A 23,466-nucleotide genomic window follows, 5' to 3' on the forward strand; every position below is an offset into this window, starting at 1 on the left:
GCTCCATGCACCGGGAGCCCGACGTGGGACTCGATCCCGGGTCTCCAGGATCGCGCCCTGGGCCAAAGGCAGGCGCCAAACCGCTGTGCCACCCAGGGATCCCTAGAGCAGTTGTTTGAAGTGAGCCTACACTAGCAACACGTTGATGGATTTGTAGACCATCTGAACTCTCACGGGGATGCTCAGAAATTCCTGGAGAAAAGACTGGGTTTTGGGGCACCTGAGTGGCTCAGTCAGTTCAGCATCTGCTTTTGGTTCAGGTCATGACCTTGGGCCTGGGATTGAGCCTCTGTGTCTGGCTCCCTGCTCAGCAGGACCCTTCTTCTGCCTGTCTCACCTCTCACTCTCTCCCTGTCTCTCAAATAAATTAATTAAATCTTAAAAAAAAAAAAAGGAAAGATTGAGTTTCCTATGGTCACATGGCCTGTGACTTAATTTCACCTTGATATTAGAATGAAGGGACATTCAAGATGCATCCCTTTCCAATTTTACCAGAATAAATACATAACATAATGGGGAAAATGTTATTAAAAACAGTAGTCAGGGATCCCTGGGTGGCACAGCGGTTTAACACCTGCCTTTGGCCCAGGGCGCGATCCTGGAAACCCGGGATCGAATCCCACGTCGGGCTCCCGGTGCATGGAGCCTGCTTCTCCCTCTGCCTGTGTCTCTGTCTCTCTCTGTGACTATCATAAATAAATAAAAATAAAAAAAAATAAAAATAATAAAAATAAAAACAGTAGTCATAAAAAAAACAGTAGTCATCTTTTACTTCAATGTACATTTTTATTCATACTTGAAAAGAATAGTCTATTTTACTGCTAACTTATTGTAAATGTACCCAGAATCAAAGGGTCTATAGAGACATAAAAAATGTATGTAGTTTCTATTAAATAACACTTTCTGGTCACTTTAGAATATGAGTATAATATACAGGTATTATATGCACAAAAATGTAAAAAGGAATTGTGAAAACAAGTCTTGTTACCAGTTTATATAAGAAAAAAGACATTCATTTTTCACAGGCTACCAATGTCATCTAGGATTGGTTCCTAACAGGATTCAACTTTTTCAGTTAATTCACCTGGTAGCTCAAAAAGCTGTAGAAAAGAAGTTAATTTACAGTGAAGTCACCACACAGTGTTGGGGGCAGTAGAAATTCATATTGGTACAAAATATCATTCAAGATTTTTACATTAAGTTGCAGTGTCAAGATTGAGACACATCTAGGTTGGCAAGCCATCTAAGAATTGTTCAAGACAGAAACTTCTTTTTTTTTAATGACTTCTGCTGGTAAAAATGTTAAAGGTTAAAAATATGTAGAAATAGGAGGTGCAATGTCCTGTCTTCCTGTTTTCTTAACCAGCAGGTCCTGGCCTTTGAAATAGAAGGAAAAGCTTTAGGTACTTCCAATTTTTTTCCACAAGATGGCAGAGTTGGAATTTCAAATTTGAGAGCAAACTTTCTACCATTGGTCACAGCAACAAAGAGACATTCTTATCAATTAAATACTGCTATCGTGCTTTCAATGGTAGTAGTGTAGTAGTAGTAGTAGTAGTAGTAGTAGTAGTAGTAGTAGTAGTCGTAGTAGTAGTAGCAGCAGCAGCAGTAGTTGTAGTAAAATAATAATAACATCTGGTTAGAAACAATAGTAAAAAGAAACAGCCATGTGCTGCATAATCTAATTATGCCATAGTTGCATGGGGACAGCATTTAGCATTGCTTTTGCTCTTTTAGTGACTTCCCTTACCTGTCTGGCCTGGTTTTTATTTAAACACTGACCCATCGAATAAGCCCCTAGGGCACCACTCTCAGATCACCCCAGATGTAACAAGAAAATGTCTGTGGATCTCACTCAAGCAAATAGTGACCACAATTGCTGTTGATTGCTAGGAGCTGTAGACTTGCTACCTTTCATAGAAATCCAGAGGTCCTTCAACTTCGCTTCGGTTTGTCTGACGTGAGTGCCTGCAGTTCTGGCATTTGTTATTCAGGTCCTGAGCCATAGGAGGCTCATTTTGTCAATGTGTTCTTTCATAAAGTCACAACAAAAAATATGGCACATGCTTGCCTAAACGAACGAGGGCCATCTACGGCCTAATGAGATCTCAAGATCATAGAGTGAATAGATGTCCCTTCCAGAACCTGGACCCAAGGAAAGCAATTTACTGACCACCTGTAAGCTATCTGGATTTCTTCTGTAAACTTCTCAAGGCAAAGATGTGTATTTGATTTATTTTGGTAATTCCCAGCTTCCTACACAAAGTAGGTGCTCACTAAGTATTTTTTTGAAACATAGGGAGAGAGAGAGGAAGGTTGTGAATGGGTTCTCCTTCCTCTTGAGATTGCTGGGACTTTCGATTCAGAAGAAGGAAAGCCCCAGCATCTCCCATGAGGGCCTTTCTGTGCCGAGCCCTAGTGGGCATTGATTTAGGACGGTGAGGTTAATACACCTCTTGACAACTGGATTGTAAGCCGCAAGCTGGAAAACTCTCCGTTATGATTTTATGTGCCTAGTGGCTAGTGCCTGCACACCTCACACATAGAAAGTGATCAGCTGGGGTGATGTGAAAGAAAGAAGCAGCAGCCATAGGTTGCCATCAGTGGGTACTGGCACGTGGGGCAGAGTGAAGGAGGTCATCTCATCCTGTCTTACCCACATAGCTGGTGTGCCCGATGCTATTACGGCAACAACCTGCAGAGAAACTTCAAGACCAGTGGTATCTTTTGAGTCCTGTCAGTTCTACACACCAAAGAGCAGATCAGAATTATCCAAGAAAGAAGAAGAAACTACACACCCCAGTTTGATATATGCTGCCACTATCAAAGAGAGATTTCCTATTTTGGAATGCTGATAGGCCAAGGACGCACCAGGAAGCAAGTTTGTTTTGATGAATGTGGGCAGGAGAACTACTTCCCATGGAAAAAGGGGTGCCACATTCACGCTTTCTTCAAAGACTTCCTTTTTCTCTGAAATATCCCAGGACGTTGAGATCTTTGCAACTGAAAGAGAAATCAAGGCCTTCTACCAGAAGAAATAATTCGGCAACTGTAAGGTGGAGGAAAATTTATCCAAGGGGAACATTCCAGAGAGCTAATACCAAGGCCCACAATCTTGAAAATCTATTCTTTTTTTTTTCCCACCAGAGATGTTTTCTCACTAGCACGTGGCTCCTCCATAGGACATTCAGGGAATGTCTTTGGTATGACAGATATTTGAACCGTTTTAATACCCAAGCATCTTAATTTTAAGCATTTGAATCATGAGTTTTCTAAAGTGAAATTTACATACCTAATTATTAGAAAAGACTGTATTGACCACCAAGGCCAGCATGTAATGTGCAGGTCAGGCAGGGCACAGCAGTGCCAGGTGTCAAGGGCTCCCACTCAAACTGTAGACACTGGAGATTCATATGATTATCTGAAAACTTTTGCAGGAGATGACAGTAAATCGTCATACTTAAATAAAAGTGAATAATATAATTTTAGGACAGATGAAAGGAAAGTATCTTGAGTAAGGCATTCCTGTTCCTAATTCCCAATAAATATTTTTATTGATAAGATAAAAATATCATATGGATCATCGTATGAATACAAAGCTGCTCCCTGAAGCAATGCAATGTCAACAGTCCACAGACTCTGCTAAGTGTATTCATTCTCACCTTCAATATCCCCAGACAACTGTGCTATAGATTTTTATATTAGTGTTCTGTGTCTGTTCTTTGAGACACAGTATATTATATGACTTTCAGTACTTCTGCTTATTTTATACATAGCTCCCTTTTTAATTTTCAGCTTACAATTCAGTTATGTGGTCGAAAACTGGGACTTTAAGGTAATTAGACTTGTGTATAAATTAGGAGTAACTAGGATTTAAATAAATGCTTCAAGAACTTTTCTACAGGAAAAAAAAACGCAGGAGTTGTAGAATGTGGATTTTACAATATTTACGGGGATACAAAGCTTTTTCATTTGTTTTCGGTTCTCTGTTCTGTTGTGGATAGATGAGGTTGCCTGTTGGCAGAGTTCTTGTCACATAAAGGGAGTCTTAGAAAAATTTGAAAGGTAAGCACAACTGAGAAGCCAGTTTTTTTTTTTTTTTTTTCTATCTCTTTACCTACAATGGCAGAAATTCCTTAGTGTGTTCAGATGGGAGGTCTCAGTGGGAGTTCTCACCTATACGTCTCTGCCACAGGATAAGAAATAACTTTGTTATTCTGAGGCAGGCATTTTGCTTTAGGAACTGAATTGGAAATTAATACTTTTCACTTTGGATTTTTTCCCTAAGGACTTAAAAAGTATTTTGAAGTGTTAACACCCAAATTCCCTTTGAGTCAGGCAGGACAAAATTGAAATATCTATGTCTTTAAATGAGAACACGACCTAGTCTTGCTACAGTTACCATGCGGGCTAATAGTACTCTGTGCTGCTAGCATTTATCACATGGCATCTTAGATTTGCAGGGAAACTTTAATGAAAACTCTCCATTTTTTTAAGGGGTAGTAATTATCATGCAGCCCCATATTTATACTTATGAAAATGTGAAACTCAGGCAGAATAAAATCAAGGAGGGCTGATGGCCATGGGCCCTGAAACAAATGAAGAAAGAATAAAACAGGATCTGGGGTTGGCCTTTTCAACCCTCCCTCCAAACTTCCTTCTTGACAAAGATTAATGGGACCAATGTGACCCAAGCTCAGAGACTTTAGAGCAAAGCCTGGGAGCATAAAAAAAAAAATTTACAAAGGGCCAGGAGATTTCGATTTTTGGATGAACTTTAGATATTTGTGTTCTGTAACTGATAGTCTTCCCCTGTGATATTTTAAAAATCCAAAGATCAATCAATTGATTTTAAAAAAAAAAACACTACACTAAACAAATGGTTTAAAAATAATGAATAAAATGGAATTAATGAGCTTTGCCTGGCCTATAAAAACAACGTAAGTATGCCACACGAATTGTCCTACATTTCATTCTCTAAAGTTATTGAACTTGGTGCTCCATACATTATATTTTGCCTAAAAATGTCTTGGGCAGGAAACTCTCTTTTTACTTAGAGTGATGGCAAAAGTGAAGAGCCACAGAAGAACCTAAATAAATATTTAGGGTTAAATATTTAACTAACTAATGTAAATTATCTGGTTAATTGTGACAGTTAATAATGGGTTAATAAATGGGTTAAATGTGACAGTTTATAATTATAAAAACACTTGTCTAGTTAGTATAACCAGTGTCTAGTTATACTGTCTGTATAAAGAGAAGGCTCACAGCACAAGGCAAGTTCTGCTGAAGGAATGGGAAAGCTGATTAACAGTCACACTTATAATACTCTATTTGTCTCATTATTATCTGAATGCAATAGGAATAATCACCATGACTAGGCTCTCGGTTTCATATTACATAGGGGACCCAAGTAAATTATTTTGTAAAACTGCATTCAATGTCTGCTATTTGAGGTTTGAAATAGATTTAAGAAGCCAGCAGAGGAAGAGAGCAATTCTCTTGTAAGAAAGAGGCTTAAAAGAAGTGAAACTATGTGAGGCAGTTAAGAAGCAACTTCAAGCAATTATTTGCAAAATCACTTCCTCATGAACAAAAGTCTTTAGAAGACACTGACACCAGTGGTTTTGCTGGTTGACCAAAAATCATGAGAAGACTTGATAAGGTCAGATGGAATTATGTTTAAACCATAAGTAAAGCAAGGAGAAGGCCGGAAATACTGCGCTGTTCTGTTTTTTTGGGAAGCAATCAGCAGTGATCTGAGATCTGGGATTTTTTGTTTGTCCTGAGAAGACAAAATGGCAAGATGAAAGCCAATCAGTGGGGGACTTTCTGATGCTCAGATCCAAGCAGAGGGAAGGTGGTGGGGGAGGAGCCAACAGCAGGTGTCTTCCTCAGCTGTCCTGAGCCCTGAAGACAAGGTGAAAAAAATCATCAGACTGCAATCAACAGCCCATGCCTAGTTAGTCAGGACCTGTGACAGCTGGAGTCCACCAACGAGAGTGTAAAGAAGGCTGGACTGAGAGCTTGCATAGCAGACCCAAAGGGACATGGGACAAGCCACTGCAGCTATCAGCCTGTCTCCTCATCTGTGAACTGAGCAAAGGAGTCACTGGGGTCCTTTCTAGTCTACAGCTGGATCCTGCACCAGGCATCTTGTTTCTTGCTCTAGGCATCTTATTTCTTTTAACGTTCAATCCTTAAAATGACCTTATGTTATTTGTTGTTAAGGGATTTGGGTCACATGGCACATTTTAGCAAAGTGATTGTTTAGAAAAGGATACACTAGGGTGTTCAAGTTTGCGGGTGGATGCGTGTGTACAATGTGCCTAACTCAACTAATCCCTCAATCATTAGTGGTGGCTGCCAATTTGCAGTCACTGGATATTAGGAGAATATAACACTTTTCAGCGAGTGAAGTCACCTCGTAGTATTAATAAATAGTATGAAGGTTTCTCTGTCTCTGTTTTTCTGTCTCTTTCTGCCCCCACCCCCACCCAGCCTAGGAGAGATGTTTGATAAAATGTAATTACAAAATTTTTAAGATTTCCCTTAATTGTAGTTTCTCTTAGAGTAAAAGACTATCAAGTAGTTTAAAATACTCATTCCACGGTAGCCAATATGTTCTTGAAAAACAGATGAAGGGAAAACACAGGCCCAACTTTTACTGAGAGAAAATAACAAGAAAAGGATTATATACTTTCTTCCATCTATATATCCTGCCCCACCTTCCTAAGCATCAATGTCCACACAAATTTGTTGAATTGAATAAAAAGAAAATAATGACACTGCTAACCAATTAGAAGAAAAGATGCTGCTAAAATAAAGTAGTTGAAGAGTTATAACCATAGGAGGAAAAATTTATTTTTGTAGCACAATAGTGAGGACCAAGCAAAACATTAGATTGGCTCTTGAATTTTAAATTTAATTTCCAGGAAAGGAAAGCTAAAATACGCTGAAGAATTGTGGAAAACATAGAAGGATCTTGGGTCATAGATTTATTTATTTTTTCTTTCTAGGAAGAAAGGTAGAAAGATGAGGTAGAAATTCTCATTTCAAGAGTCAATGATTATTTTCTCACAAAATTGATTAAAGACCACAATTCCCAGCTTTCATTGCAGTTAAATTTTAGGGTGGACCAAGTTTTAGCTAATGGGATGTAAGCAGAAGTAGTATGTATAGCTTCTGAGACATGTCCTTAAATGAAAGAAGCACCTTTCTCTGTCCCTTTTTTCTTTTTGGCTGGAATACAAAAGCAATGGCTGGCACTTTGGCAGCCATCGTGAATTGTGTTAGAGCTTGAGAATGGCAGGACACGTAATGAAAAAGAAGAAAGAACCTGGGTCCTCATCTCTAGGGAATCCAAGTCCAGCTCTTTGCTGACTATTTCTAGAATTTTGAAATATGGAGAGGTCTAGACCTCCATCTTGTTTAAGCCACTGTTCGTTCTTTCTTTCTTCTTTCTTTCTTTCTTTCTTTCTTTCTTTCTCCCTTCCTTTCTTTTTTCTTTTCTTTCTTTCTCTCTCCTGTAGGTAAATCTAATCCTAACTATTACAGACTGACAAGTTTACCTGCCAAAGCAAGTTCTATGAGAATAACTAGAAAGATCATTGGTTTCTTCCAACTGTTTAAAACAAAGCAAAACAAAACAAAAGCCTAACTCTGGAGAGGAAAGAAAAAGCATGCCCTTGACAGAAAATGTTTCCATGTTTTTAGTCAAAGAAAGGAGGACAAGAACTCTAAGTGAAGGACTGACATCTCCACATCCAAATTAGGTAGACTTTCAATTTTGGATTCTTCCTTCTTTCCTTTCTCCCTCCCTTTCTTTTCTCCTTTCCTACCTCTCTTTTCTCTCTCCTACCTCATTTCTTTTTCTTCTTTTTACTTAATTTAACTCTCAAGTTCAAACCAAAGCATATTTTAGATTCTTTGAATATTTCATAGTTTTAAAATGTTTAGCATTTAACATGATGCTTGCCCTTTATATGCTTGCAGGCCCAAGGAAAATGATTAGTTTTTCATTTGACACCAAATTTTTCTAGAAATATTGATATTTAAGAAAGCTTATCCACTTTCTAGAAATGGCTCCCTGCCTCTCCCCTCTCCCCCCCCAACTTAGTCCTCAATAAAGAAATTAAGCTTCTTTAGGATGAAAAGAGAGAAGCTGCCTACAAATTTTAAAATTTTTGAGAATTTTGTGTTTTGGAGAATTCTTTATTAATAAATACTTTCCTCTAACAATTAAAATATACCTGCCCCAATTCTGCATTGCACATTATGCAGTCATACGAGCAGTGGTTTCTTTTTTTCAGTTCTACTTTTGGACATAACATTCTTAGGTTGTGGGCCTGTTTATCATGAATATTTCAGCAGGTTTAACAGACACTTTCACAAACTTATCCGGCAAAGGTTACAGATGACTCCTAAATGGGAAGGAAACAAGAGAAACAGACAGTCAAGGTTTCTAAGTTTAAAAAGATCAATTATTTGTATTTTTTCCTGCTTAATTCGGTTATCCCCTGAAAGCAGCTCCTACCTTGAGCTAAAATGTCAAGTTAGAACATTTGAATTCTAATCAACTGTAAAAGATCTCCTAGTTACATACTAAGGTGACTCAGAAAGGAGAAGCCAAAATATTCACTCCCTACTGAGTCCACATTTTGGGATAGTATAAATTTTTAAATTAGGTCTAAAACGAAGATGTTTATTTTTGGCAAGCTTCCTTTCTAATTTACAAAGATTGAAAAGTGCAATTTTGGTTTTTATTTGCTTCTCAATTTAGCAGAATCACGATGGTTTTCCTCAGCTTTGCAACGCACATTTTAGCTGGTGTTCTAAGGAACACAAATTCTTCTCAATCATGAGTGTCCCATTCATTAAGTGAGACAAATGACAGCCTTGCTCTATTTTGTTAGATCCAGCCTCTTGAAGCTGGCTACCTTCCTTAGTGAGGTCTATAGGAAATAGCAGCACTTATTTTGCTGAAGGAAAGAGAGAAAGAAGTCAATATTTTGCTAGGGCAAGGTGTCAAGTTATCTTCAAGAAAAGTAAGTCAAAAGCCTCCGAGTTTTCAAGTGATAGGAACTTAAGTTTTTGTTTTAGGGACACATACCCTCATGTTATAGGGCAGGTTAAAGGTTTAAGATACTTGAGGATATATTAGCTTAGAGCTTTTCCTAAGAGATGTTTGAGATTTGTCTGATGTAGATGGTTCTATGCCTCAAGATGTATTCTGTCTCCTGGGAATTCTCTAACAGGCCACATGCTCTTTAACTCCTCTTTTGCAGTCATGAAATATAGCTGGAAGCTGAAATGAATAGAAGGTAGGCTGGAAAGCATCCCAGGTGCCTGTGGACACACAATGCCAGCAAAAGGATAAGTCATGGACACGATAGAAGATACAGCCTGGGGTAGGGTTCACCAAGGTTTTATATGACACAATACCAAGATTGCTCAAAGAAGAAGAAGAAGAAAAAAAACATTGGTTTTAACTCTCCCCTTCTGCATTCCAGTCAGCACTAGGGGCTAGTGGGCAGTGGACATCCTGTCTTTAGCTTTGCCAGGTCCACTCTTGAACCTAGAGCTGTACCATCTCTCAGGCTGCTGACTCTGGCAAATGAGTGCATGCTCAGGGACACATTCATGTTCCCTTACTCTGGACACATGTTGCATATGGAGATGCCAAGATTTGGCACGAATGGAGAACATACTGAACAGGTCTGTTGAAAGCCCCACTGCATAATGCACAGTGCTGGATGGATCTCCTACAACAGGAGGCAAAACCTGCAAGAACTGGAGGCACTCCCTCCTAAGGAGCAGTGACCATGACAGCAGTGTGTGCAAAGACCCAGATCAAGGATGACTGCTGAGTGTTACTGTAAAGCTCAGCACTTCTTTTCATCCCTTTGTCATAGGGGAGCAGGACCTCTAAGGGGCAGCCAGGAGAGGAGAGGTGAGGTAGGGAGAAGAAAAGTGGGAAGGAGAGGAGATCGATCTAAGCTGTCTCTGATGAAAGGTAAATTCTCTGGAACTCTAGAATGATCATTATGGATTGCTGGGATCCCATATTAAGCAGTTACCTATATTGAAAATCTATAGAAAAATCACTAGTGTAACGATCTCCTCCTCAAATCTGTCACTGGCAGTTACACAAGGTCTAGGACTCTCCAGTGCATCTTAGCAGTATGTACACATTTACACCAAGATAATACAGCAAGAAAAGTTAGTATGGTGCTACTTTGTGAAATGTTTAACTGCGTTTTGTTTGTGCGCATGTGTGTATGTGTGGGGGGGGGCAATGAAATGACAAATTAAAATACTCATATATTAGTTTTATTCTAGTCTTACTGGCTTTCTGTTTTTGATATTCTATTAGCTTCATCCATAATAATAATATGTATTAACCTTGAAATATAAATGTTATTTTTAAATTAGGAAATGAAATTTTTTAGTATTCATTATTTCTAATTATTTGAACATGGCAATTTTTTTTCAAGCTACTTTTTAGAAAACTTAGAAGAGTTTGGTGTTTTCATAACACTTGGCTGTACAGCAAGAGCTCCAGACAGGGTCCAACTTGTTCTGATATTACGATAATAACTGCCTCTTTCAATTGGTGGAATGCTTCACAGTCGACTGGATACATTTTACATTTTATCTGATTCTCACCTTTCACTTGGGAGGGATTATAGTTCTGCCTTACAGATGAGTAAAATTCCAAGGCCAAGATGTCCAGTACTGTCAAAAGCCACAGTGGTGGGCCTGGGACACAAACCCTACCATTTGCCCTTTAATTCTCTTTCCTTTGGCCATAGCTCTTGCCACTCTGTATACACACAGGACTCTGGACAAGTCCACCAAACCCCCTAGGTTTCAGATCCCTCAACTGTGCAATGGTGGCTTGGATTTGACCATCTCTGAGCTTCCCTATGAACTCCTCTTCTTTTGAATTTGGGTTTTTTCAGTAGAATGAAAAATGATGGGTTTCAGTGTGCATCACCTGACTGAGGGGGCACAATCGAAAGGCTAGGGACTAAAATGAGCCACTAGAATGTCCATGGTGGTTGTCATGAACTGGGAGGAACCAGGGCAGACTTTGTGGTATTAGTTCTGATTCTTCAGAGTCTCATAAAATATATGGACTCCAAAAAAAAAATCTCTATACACATAAAAATTTTGCATATGATTTTTGATAATTTACAGATTGACTTCTTAGAGATGCATGGGCCAAGCTAACAACTTTTGGATTATATAGGCACATGTACACAATATTGTGGCCAATGGGTGGCCTCATGTTGGTTGCTGTACAAAGTGAGCAAGACTTATTTTGATATAGGAAATAGTAATGGAAATATATGAAAGGAAAAACTATAATGTTTTTCCCATGGAAAATTATGTTTCTGATATTACTTTCTTGGTTATTGGGATGGGGCAGGAGAAAGAAAAATTGATGTAAAGCAAATATAAATATCTTTTAAAGAAGAATTTATAGAAAATTCCATGCCATTTTAAAGCTCCTTTTGGATATCTTTTTTTTTTTCAAATTTTTATTTAAATTCTAGTTAGTACTCCTTTTGGATATCTAAGAGCAATATCCCTGACTGCAGAATTGCAGTTGTGATTTCTGTCTCCCCATCCCACATCTGTATGTTTTGATCAGATGCCAATGTCAGAATTGGGATAAAGAATTGAAAATATGAACATCAGAGATACCTATGTACCCTCCAAAAGAGGAAAGGTGTCCTACTAATCTTGTTACTTTGCCATGCCCCCTTGATATATACTTTTCGGAATACAGGAAGAACAAGATAATGCGCATGAGTGTGAAAATTTAGACTGACATAATGTTATTCTGCATTTTGGAAAGTTGAAAACAAAAGACTCCATGTTTTGTCCTGTGGTGTTGAAACAATGACCCATGGTCAGTCTGAAAGTCAGATCTGTGGTCCATTTGTCAGCTGTCACAGCATCTACCTCACTTTGAGTAGTCCCCTGTAACGTCTGTGAATGCAAACTCCATCAGGCATAGGATAACCGCAGTGGTCAGCAACATTGACTGAACACTTCAATACAAAACCCAGTATTTCTCTTAGAATTGACTGTAGAAGGTTTTCATGAAATTTTTTCATTTTGCATGCCTCACATTAAATTTGTTAAAAAATGAAAAATCGATTTTTAAAAATAATTTACAAGTATTCATATAAGAAGAAAATGACTTAAAAAATACCCACCCAATCACCTACAACTCATCTAGCGCACAATGCTAATAATACATAGGCTGTGACCAAAGAACTCCATGATTTGTGGGGAAGTAGGGAGGCGCAGGCCGTCCTCTGGGAGGAAGTGAAACGTGTCAATGTGGAGACATGCTCTCAGTGGTGCTTTGCTTCTTAAGTCAAGTTCAGCAGCCAAGTTTCAGAGTCAGCGCCGTTACTTATTTCGACCTAAAACAGAAAACATGAATTGCTTTAAAAAACTTCAAAATTGAAAACTGAATTTCCTTTCTATTCATCCAGGCTTTTCAAAATGCAAAATAGTTTCTGGGTGCTCCTCATGCAGTCCGTGCCTATGACTGTATCAATAAGAAGGCCGAAAAAAAAGCCCCCACTCTTCAGATAGGGCGTGCAATCAGGTAAAAAAATCGTAATATAGGATTGCTTTCCTGGGAGAGAAGTGTCAACCCTATAGCAATTGAGGAATGATGTAAAGCTATGGCTCTGATTGTCTTGAGATAAAGATGATAGGGTAGTATTATGTCTCCAAATTACTAGATACATCCCTAGCCTGGTCTTCCTACAGCATGCTGTTGGCTGATGGCTCAAGAATCATCCTCATCTGGCTTTCATATCACTGATCTATGTTCCTACATACATCCCACGCTGTGATGATCAATTTTATGTGTCAACTTGAGTAGGTAAGGGTACCCAGATATTTAGTCACACAACAACCTAAATATGACTGTGAAGGTGTTTTTTTTAAGATGAGATTTACATTTAAATCAATAGACTTTAAGTAAAGCAGATTATCCTCCATCCTGTGGGTGGGTCTTACTCAGTCCCTTAAAGGCCTTATGAGCAAAGACTAGAAGGAATTCTGCATCCGGACTGCCTTTGGACTCCAGACTGCGACATCAGCTCTTCTGTAGGTTCTCCACTCTGCAAACTTTCCCTGTACTTGTTGGACTTACTTGGTCTAGTAATCATATGAGTCAATTTCTTAAAATCTCTCTCTGTCTCGCTCTCTCTCTCCACACACACACATACACATACACACCCTATTCGTTCTGTTTTTCTGGAATACACACTCCCATCTCTAGTTACTCTTGTCTACTGGTTCTGAGTCTATACCAGGTAGTAAGTCTTTGGGAGGTGGTTGTTCTAGCTTATGTATCTTCCTACAATATCAACTTCAATACACTGCCTGCCACACTTGGCACTTAAAGTATTTGTGAATACTTTTGCTCTCACTGTTTCTCTCATGAAAAAAGTCTTAGCTGATTCAAATCCTATTCATCCTGAGGGTTCAGTTGACCTTTCTTCTCCTCTTCGAAGACTTGTACTTCCACCTCAGCCATCCTGCTTTCTCACCCCGCTGATAGCGGGTCTTACGATGTCTGTTGTAGCCCCTGTGGAGTTAATGTTACTCAACTTCACAATTTAATTTGGCTTTGTTTCACTCAGGTATGTAAGTTTCCTCCCTCCAACTAAATTGTAAGCATCCTGCCAGTAGAGGCTGTGTTTTGCATTTATTTTATAGCCCATCTAGCAATTCTCTTTCATTAACACAGTTCAATGACTTGCTCTATGGCACAGAATAGACTTTTTGGGTCATAATTTGAAAAAGCTGAAAAAACCCTCCAACCTCCCAATTTTACTTTTGGGTAACCACTCTTCTCTGTATAAGTGCTGTTCCCTCCTGCACACTTCAAGAGTTGGAGTCCCTTGGCTCTTTCCCCATCTTCTTATCACATTTTCTCTGCCCCTCTATTTCTCTACATTCTGGAAGACATATAGCCCACATATCTACCTCTTTTGCCCCATTGTAATTTAACAGGGATTGAGGCTGAAAGAAACAGATGAGATTATAATGGGGGAATTTTTATAGTTTTGTATGGAGTCTTAGTTAGGAGGGAGACTCAAGGTCCTAAAATTTATTCATCCATCCAACAGGTGAATCTCTTCTAGAATGAGGATAAGGCAGTAGGGGAAGGTGCTTTTGTTTGTTAGTGGTAGTACTGATGGGAGTTTGGGGGGAACTTCTGGATATACCCACCACATTTAACTTTTGTGGTCAGATTGAACTAATTCTGTTATCTTGTATTTTCTACACTTTCAGTCTAAGTGACTTGACCTTGTGGCAAGATACTTCATATGTGGTCCTGTGTCGGCTTCTTGTATCACATCTGGAGACACATCATGTCTAGTTGTCACTCTTTTAATGGTGTGATGATTGACCAATGAGTCTGTGTAGAACAGTTTGAGTTTTGGAGACCTTAAGATCATATCTTTTTTTCTTCAGATGTTCATAGGTATGTTAGTAGTTACCCGAGGGTACCTACCCTCAAGGCAGAATAAAATCAAGGAATAATATAGTGATGTTATTTCAAAGTGTGTCTTCTGAGAGACCTGTCATTGTATCTTTTTCTATTGCTTTTCTAAGTCTCTCTGTTATCACTTCTGGTGTGTGTGTGTGTGTTTGTGATTGTGTGTTCACAGACACACGTGCTCTCATCTCTGTATTCTATTTTCTTTCCTATGTCTTGTTTCTTCCTAGAACCTGTCATAACATGGGATTATAAATATTTCTTGATGTGAATATAAAAAGATATGTTTTCAGTATAAAATTTGATTTATGTTCATTGCATTTAAATTTAAAGTCAGAAGTTATTTTCTTTTGGAAACAGGCAAAATGAAGTTAGTTTACATATGTTGATTAATTTGGGGGAGGAGGGTGCTCCATGTTTCCACATCACCGAGTAAATCTATTTTCATCCTGTTAATATCTATGACAAGGGCTGAGAAGACTGCTAAGAGTTCTGGGAAAAACAGCAATTGACCATTTCCCTGGAGGTTACCATTCAGATGCTAGTTTTCTCATTTTGGAAAAAGCATCCCATGCTTCACAAGGCTGTGTGAGGACCAGGTTCCACAAGGTTCAGGGGGCAGTGAATGAGGTCACATGTCAAATTAGAAGGTCTTAGAGATCCCAATGAGGTACAGGGCAGATCATCGGTCATGGTCACGATGGGTCCTCTTTGTGTGTTGCTGGCTGCACTATTGGTGGCATCATTCCTTCCCAGCAAGGATAGTGGTGCATGAGCTGACTGGCCTAGTGACCACTCTGAAGCATATAAATACAGCCGTTTCACTGCTATGTGGTCAAATGGCTACATATTAGGTTGTGCTCTTACATAGTTCCTAAAATTAATTAGTCATTTCATATGATGGATCAAAAAGTTATTTATATCAGTGACAAAAGTGCTCTGAAGAGAGGAAGAGCAACAAGCCCAAAGCATTGCCCCTTTGTGCTAAGTAAAAGTGGGCATGTGAAGGAGCCCAGCTGTTCTCTGGGACAACTAAGAAGGGGCTGAGTGCCTTACAGTTGTTGTTGAGCTGCATTCTCGAGATCCCTGGGGAAAGTTAAAGCCTGGGCAAGTGCCCACCATTTCCAAGGACTGACGGAAGCCCTCAGGCAGAGGGGTTCAGAACAGAACTCCACACTCAGTAATGGGAAGGGTAAGCAGCCCTCCATTTGAGCAGATTATAGACACCTTGCTCTGTGTACCACAGGGGACAGACAGCTAGAATGAGAAATATGAAAGTGTGAAAGACAATTGAGGACAAATAAAAACATGATAAAGACAGAGTTATTATTTTATTAGCCTTAAGGTGCTTGGTTGAGAAAGATAGGAGTGATCGAATAAATGCAGCTTGCAGCTTACAGACTCCAGATTCTTCCAGCTTTAGTTTACTAATACATTGCTGGTGGTTACTGGTTTGTTTGTTTGTTTGTTTGGGTTTTTAGAGAGAGAGAGACAGAGAGAGAGAGGGACAGAAAGAGCTAGCTCACTAGCAGGGGAAAGGAGCAAAGGGAGTGAAAATATCTTAAGAGGCTCCACACTCAGTGCAGAGCCTCACATGGGGCTCCATGGGGCTCCATTTGGGGTTCAGTCTCAGGGCCCTGAAATCATGACCTGAGCCAAAACCAAGAGTGGGAAGCTTAACCCCAGCTGAGCCACCCAGGTTTCCTTGGTATTGGTTTTTAAAGCAAGGTTTGAAAGCGCATCTTTCTGACCTCCGTACCTCCTACAGGTGTGCACATGTGCTCGTGCGCGTGCGCGCGCACACACACCCACATCTGTTTGTCCTCCTAGCTGGTTCTTAATCTAGGTGCTGTAAATGCAAAATGGCCTGGCACCAACTTGCAGGGATACTTATAACAAAGCAACTTTTCTCAGGGAAGAGCAGATGGGCGGGACCACCTCTGGCTCTATCCAGTAGCCCGTCATCAGAGACCAATTTCCTCTGGGCTTGGACCTTTAGAGGCTGAGACTAGGTGGTGCAGGTACAGGTGGGTGCTGACTGTGGAGCCCCCCTGAAATGGGAATTAGCCTTGTCTGTCTTCTCATCCTGAGTTGCAATAGCTGACAATCAGTAGTTAGCCACATAGCAGGGGACAATTTTTGTGAAGAAAAATTAGTCTCCAGCTAAGGCAATCAGACAAGTCAAGGTGCCAGAGAAAAGTCAAGTTCTCATTTGGAAACCTTAGAAAAAGACTGGCTGAATGTGGGGGAAGAAGCTTTTTCACCGAGTGTTTCTTAATGGCAGTCATGAGGCATCTTGCTCATGGGAATTTCTAACGTCATCAGATCTCTCTGCTGTAGAATACAGTTCTGAAACTCCACTACTGTCTTTTTTTGACAAGGTACTTTGGTCTAATTATTTCTACCTGAAGAATTACTGCCACATAGACCTTAATTTCCCCACTACTCAGTTGCTAACCATTTTGATTTTGACAAACTTTAATTTAGTTGTTCACTAGGATGTTCCCTGAAATTCCGTAGCTCTTTCATAGCTGCATGGGTTTTTTTTTTTTTTTTGCCAAGTGATTTTTCTTCCTGACAGATAAATCTGCTTTTATTAGCACTTTCCCCTGGTGTGACTGCAGCCTCCGCCATAAGCTGCATGGTAAGCGTCCTCTTCAAAGCCACCACTGCCCACATGGCTCACTGCTCCTATAATGAGAGCGACCCTTGCTTTTTCCCCTCACAAAAGGTGCTATCAGTGTGGGGGCAGTGATGGAGGAGGCCTTGGCAGAGACTCAGGCTCTATGTCGAGAGTTATAGCTCCCTCAGTGATGGCGGTACCAAGATGCTGGACCCCCAACACAGGCTATCCCTGACCTGTGTGCCACACGGCCCAAAGCCAGACCCAGGCAACAACCACTGAGTGCATCTCTGTAGCATTTTTTAATTCTTTTTTTTTTTTTTAGTGGTATTTCACCAGTGCAAGGCTGATGGACCCAGCCCCGCCCCCCTTACAGTGTGTGTGTGTGTGTGTGTGTGTGTGTGTGTGTGATGTGGGGGACACCGAGGGCCTCCCACTTATTCTATACCTCTCTTTGCCATGCCAGACTAGAGTCAAGCTCAAGAGGGTCTTCTTTCCCCACTGACTCTGCCAAGCCTGGTCCTTTGGCTGGGGTTTCACTGGATAGTAGGAATCTTGGTCACCTACATAGCTTTCTTTCTTTCTTTTTTTTTTATTCAAGTATAATTAACATCCAGTGGTATATTAGTTTCAAGTGTTTAATATAGTGATTTAACAAATGTATACATTTTTCAGTGCTCATCATAAGTGTACTCCCTTCACCTATTTCATCCATCCCTCCTTCCATCTCCCTGCTGGTAACCATCAGTTTGTTTCTGCATTTGGATCTTTTTTGGGGGGGGGGCTCCTTTTTTCTTTGTTCATTTGTTTTGTTCCTTAAATTCCACATATGAATGAGATCATATGGCATTTGTCTTTCTCTGACTTACTTCACTTTATATAATACAGTGTTATACCCTCGAGGCCCATCCATGTTGTTGCAAATAACAGGATCTCATTCTTTTTTATGGCTGGAATCTCCATAGCCTTGGGTATGAAGAGTGATGCTGTTGAGATGGCAAAGCCAAGGCTGCTGAGGATCTGGGGGCATCCCCACCAGGAGCTTTCAAGATTCGTGCTTTACTTAAATATCTACTTCCTCATAGGCTTGCTCAGTTTGTGTGACAATTATGGCAAATGCTAGATTGGATAGTCATGAATTTCAGCTTCACCCTCCGTAGAATGGCCAAGCAAATTAGCCTCCATGCAGGGGACACTTATTCTCTTCTTTCCATTAACTCTTTATTATCTTTCCTAAGTCAGCTCAGGCATCATCCCTTCACTGAACTCCCACCCCTGCAAGTGAGAAGTAACCATTCTCCCTTCTGCAAAAAATGGCCTTGGGAACATTGTTTTTTGCATCTCCTTATTTCTGTGTAGGTCTTCTCTCCTAGATCATTGGCTGCTGGAGGTCAAAGCTCAGGTATTTTTCATTTTTCTGTCTCTGGCACCTAACCTGGGATCTAGGACCCACATTATAAGTAATAGAGAAAGCCTTGTAAATAAAGCTAACCTAATTTATTTAATCAGGCCTTCTTGATAGCTTGGTATCATTTTGAAAAGAGACAAAACACGGAGGACTAACTCCATATGTAAAATGCCTTCTCCTATCACATCACCCCCAACACACACATTTCACACACAGTTTGACTGTGGGCACAGCAAAGGTACATTTTATGATTATGAGTAATGACACAATCAAACATGAGAATGGAGGCTTCCTGTGCAAATCGACAGTGTTACCTGTCAATGGAATGTCTGCTTGTAACTACCCCTCTGGAGTCGAAAGCCACCCTTCTACATACAAGTACTTGAGAGTATGTTCAGGATTCTCCTGATTCACTTTTTAAAAATTTTTTGATTCCCTTAATACAGTGGCTTCCTCATAAAATCTGGCTTTGTACTCCATGGAGATTAAAGAGACTTACTGAAAGTTAAAAACCAGCATTCCCTCCCTGTCTGACAATTATACAGATGACTGGCTTTTTCTCCAACTTGTTGCTGACTGGTGATATGGCATCACTGAGCTGGGCGCAACAGAATCCAATAAAATGGCCTTATTAAAAGAAATCAAGCAGGATGACTGATGCCAACTGGATAAACTGCAATATTTGCATACCAGTGGGGAGCACACACGCTGACCTCTTAAATTGTTTCATGCACAATGATTTTAATTCAGGTTTGGTTTGATCTTTCAGATTCCTGCTCCCTTCATGGTTGAAAGGCTTTCCATATTCATCTGACAGTAATATGCATAATTTGTCAAAGCAGGAACTTGTCCTATTGCCTTCCACGGCCTGTAGTTTATGCTACATTCAGCTAAAAAAGTGTGAGAGTTCATCAGTGAACAGGGTAGTTGAGAAAACCCTTCGAGGAGGCAGTAGAGTTGATCAAAGCCTTTCGGGTAATCTCACTGGTTTGCTTCATGTATTCTTGATTCACAGAGATGGGAGAGACATTAGGAAACATAGATGGCAGTCACTCGCCTCTGGGCCATGCCAGAGAACACTGTGAGGTACACAGATACACATGCCACTCAAGAAAGGAGATCCCATCAACATTAATCAACTGCAATTTTAATAACCTTCCTTAATAGAAAGATCTTTCTTACATCTGACCAGCATTTTTCATATTGCAATTTCCTCTGCTGAGTTATTTTTTCACATTGGAGATGAAAGAAATCATTCATCACCTTCTTTATTACATAACGAATGCATATTAGACTCTTCTAGCCACAACTAGGCATTGTTTTCCATTCTTTTCTCACTTCCAATGCACTGATCATCTTTATTATTGTCACAATCTCTGCCAAGTTCCACAGATCCACAAATATCAACTTTTGGAGCACATCATTTATGAGCACTCAGTAGCATGAGTAATGAGGTGGTGACTACTTAGTCCCAGAGTGTTATATAAGGTGAATGATTTTCCAAATTGGATTTGCTTTAAGAAGCCGACATTTATTTAAACATCTATCATGTGACAGGTACAGTGCTGATTTGTGTAGCTTGTGAGCTATGTTTCCTTTCGATCATTCTGCCAGAATAAAATTAATTCAACCTGGAGAGGTTGGAGGAGCCCGTGCAGGCTTCTCAGGGCTGGGGGTGAGGGGCTGTGGCAAAAAGGCAGCAGATGAAGCCTTTCATGTATGTTTCCTACACAGGAAATTTACATAATTTCTTTTATAAACAATGGAATTGCAGAGCATTGGGCTGAAAGAATAGGAAGGTCATCTGGACAAGTCTACAATATCAGGCGTGGTGATAGCTTATCTTTCAGAAAAGATCCCAGCTCTACCCCTTACTCCTAGTGGGACTTTGGGAAATTTGTCTAACCTCTATGTACCTCTATTTTCTTTTTTATGAAGTGGGACTGTTAACTAGTGCATTGCATTATTTCCATGAGGATTAAGTGAAATAATCCATGCCAAGTGCTTAGCACATGATAGCTATTATTTTATACTAAACATGGATAGATGTTTGTTTCTTAGAGTTTTCAAGGAATGGAGTCACTGTATCTATTTTTTTGCTTTCTAGTATTTTATCAATCAGGTGACCACGATTCCTTCCTTATGCTCAATTACAATCTGTCCAGGTTAAGATGTTTTTTGTTGTAGTTGTTGACTTGCTTCCATGTCCTCTAGGAACAGTTAGTCAAATATTGGAGTACTAGACACAATCATAGGTAATTTTACATATACTGTACATACCTTATCCCATTTAATCCACTTCCCTTCTCTGCCTGTGAAACCATAATACAGGCGGGAGAACTAAGTCTCAGAGGCATCAAGGAAGGGCCCTGAGATCACACACAAAGATCCTGAATTCTAACCTAATCCTTCCCCACTTTTCTCTCTGTTATGTGGCCTCCAAGTTACATATCTAGTTTCTCTTCTATAGATTACATTATCCTTTTTTTTTTTTTCCAATTTGGCAATCAACCTTTGATAAGAAAAATAAAAAAAAAAGTTTTAGAAACATAAACCATGTTATCGATTTCAAATTATTTTTGGAATGAGTAATAATAATGATGATGTTGGGTTACATGTAAAAGGTGTGTTTTAAATATGAGTGGAAAATTAAACCAATGATTAGTAGTAGCAGGTCCAAATTATCTCAGGTTTGGTTAGTCTTGACCAAGTTAGAAGGATTAATATTTTCCATCTCATCACACCTTTACTTACAGGTTAACAGGCTTTAACTCAACATGATCCTGGTAGTAGGATTGTGCATCAAGTCCACCTATGAAGTCAACTGAAAATATAACATAGCCTGATGTGAATAAATGTGTAAATAAAAACACACATAGTACTCGGTGTTTGAAATAGAACACATAAAAATAATATTAACAAAAAAAAGCTGTCTACCACAAATGGAAAAAATGTATACTTAATATAAAAGACTGCTAAAAGTATTATCAATGGTCAAAAAACAGGGAAATTTTAAGAAACACATAAAGAACTTGGGATCCTAAAGACTGAAAAATCAAAGTTGTTATTGACTTTAGTGAAAAATGAAGTAACATCAAATAATGTTAGATTTTAAATAATATGTTTGTCCTTAGGCATACGGATATGCTCTTTCCCCCTATATATCAGAAGATATACCTTTTCATCTTGTTGCTAGAATCCAATTTTTTTCTTAAGAATATTTATGGCATCATTAGAAAGACCTTTAAGAAGTCATATAATCTATGCCCATGCCTTTTGTCCTCAAGCCATCCTTGACGAATAGGCATTTGCTTTTTGCAAAGAAGGTTTCATCTCTTCTCTGGTAGCATGGTACTGGTTTCACAGTCCGTATAGAATCACTATGCTTGGTGACATTCATTCTAATTTCTTTCTGTTTTCATCATAGCTTCTGTCTTTCCTTTATCATAATGCCCATGGCTAATCTTAGTTCATGTCTCTTTTTTTGGTAGTCTATTAAAACTATTAATTATTTTATAACAAAGTTTGGTTATATTACAGCACTATAACATTAACAGGTACATAGGCATGTAGGGATACTGAACTTTCAGTGAGTCTGTGTTTGTGTACACAAGATGCCAATATTGTATCACATCCTCAGCTCAAGGCAGGAATGTCAGTGACTTGTGATTTAGTGAGGGATGACTTAGCCTAGAAATTCTATTAAAGCCTAGACCTACTCTAGGTCTAGCCACTCTGACCTGCTGTATCCTTTTACCTCGATTGAAGAAGCTAAGGTAAGGCCGGATAAATCAAAGCTTCACCAGATCACTGTGTAGACACAACAAGCAGGTGTCAGGGATCATTTCCAGGCAATCCCCTTGGAGACTAGATGAACCTGAAGCCTATCGTTTTCTTGCCAGGTCACATAAGTTACCTGGACACTATATTAAGGAGAGAGACAGTGAAAGAGGAGCCAACCTGAGCCACTGAAAAGACTCCCAGAAAGAATAAGCAGTGCATAGGGACCATTTAAATGGTTGGATAGGACAAAAATTTTATCAGATTAGATATATTTTTTAAAGATTTTATTCATTTATTCATGAGAGACTCAGAGAGAAAGAGAGGCAGAGACACAGGCAGAGGGAGAAGCAGGCTCCATGCAGGGAGCTCGACATGGGACTCCATCCCGGGTCTCCAGGACCCCACCTCAGGCTGCAGGCGGCGCTAAGCCACTGCGCCACTGGGGCCGCCCTCAGATTAGATATTTAATCAAACATCCACTCCATCTTGCTGACCAATGGGTGGGAAATTAGAAAAATCAAACTGATTAAAAGTTGAATGGGCAGGGGATCTCTGTGGCTCAGTGGTTTAGCGCCTGCCTTCGGCAGGGCGTGATCCTGGAGTCTCAGGATTGAGTCCCAAATCAGGCTGCCTGCATGATGCCTGCTTCTCCCTCTGCCTGTGTCTCTGCCTCTCTCTCTCTCTCTTTGTGTGACTATCATAAAAATAAATAAATAAATAAATAAATAAATAAATAAATGCATTTGTGAATAAAATGATTCCATTGAAATTATATTCAAAGTAAAATTTTTTTATAAAAATAAAGATGGCATATATTTGTATGCTTTATTTTTTTCCCCAAAGATTTATTTACTTATTTTTAAAAGAGAGAGAGAGAGAGAGAAACTAGGGGAGGTGCAGAGGGAGAAGAAGAGAATCTCAAGTACTGCCTGCTGAGCATAGAGCTGGAGGCAGGACTTGATCCCAGGACCCTGAGATCATGACCTGAGCCAAAACCAAGAGTTGGACGCTTAATCAACTGAGCCACCTGGGTGTCCCTTATATCTGTATGCTTTAAAGCAAAACAAGAAGACAACTTTTTATGTTGATCATTTGAACATTAAAATGTAA

At 39.5% G+C, this 23,466-nt stretch overlaps 1 protein-coding gene across 2 annotated transcripts in view; it reads right to left on the reverse strand.

The window, feature by feature from the left end:
• Positions 1 to 766: 766 nt before the first annotated feature.
• Positions 767 to 23,466, reverse strand: part of NKAIN3 (sodium/potassium transporting ATPase interacting 3) — a 606,663-nt gene continuing 583,963 nt past the window's right edge. The window contains exons 6-7 of one of the 2 annotated variants that reach the window (XM_072734659.1): positions 21,328 to 21,397; positions 767 to 12,443 (exon numbers count right to left, since the gene is read on the reverse strand). In XM_072734659.1, coding sequence (XP_072590760.1) covers positions 12,434 to 12,443; positions 21,328 to 21,397 — 80 coding nt within the window. In that variant the 3' untranslated portion in view covers positions 767 to 12,433. The remainder of the gene's footprint in view (positions 12,444 to 21,327; positions 21,398 to 23,466) is intronic. The other variant, XM_072734660.1, reaches the window with a different exon arrangement.

This window comes from Vulpes vulpes, chromosome 13 (assembly GCF_048418805.1).
Source record: "Vulpes vulpes isolate BD-2025 chromosome 13, VulVul3, whole genome shotgun sequence".
Classification (NCBI taxonomy): Eukaryota; Metazoa; Chordata; class Mammalia; order Carnivora; family Canidae; genus Vulpes; species Vulpes vulpes.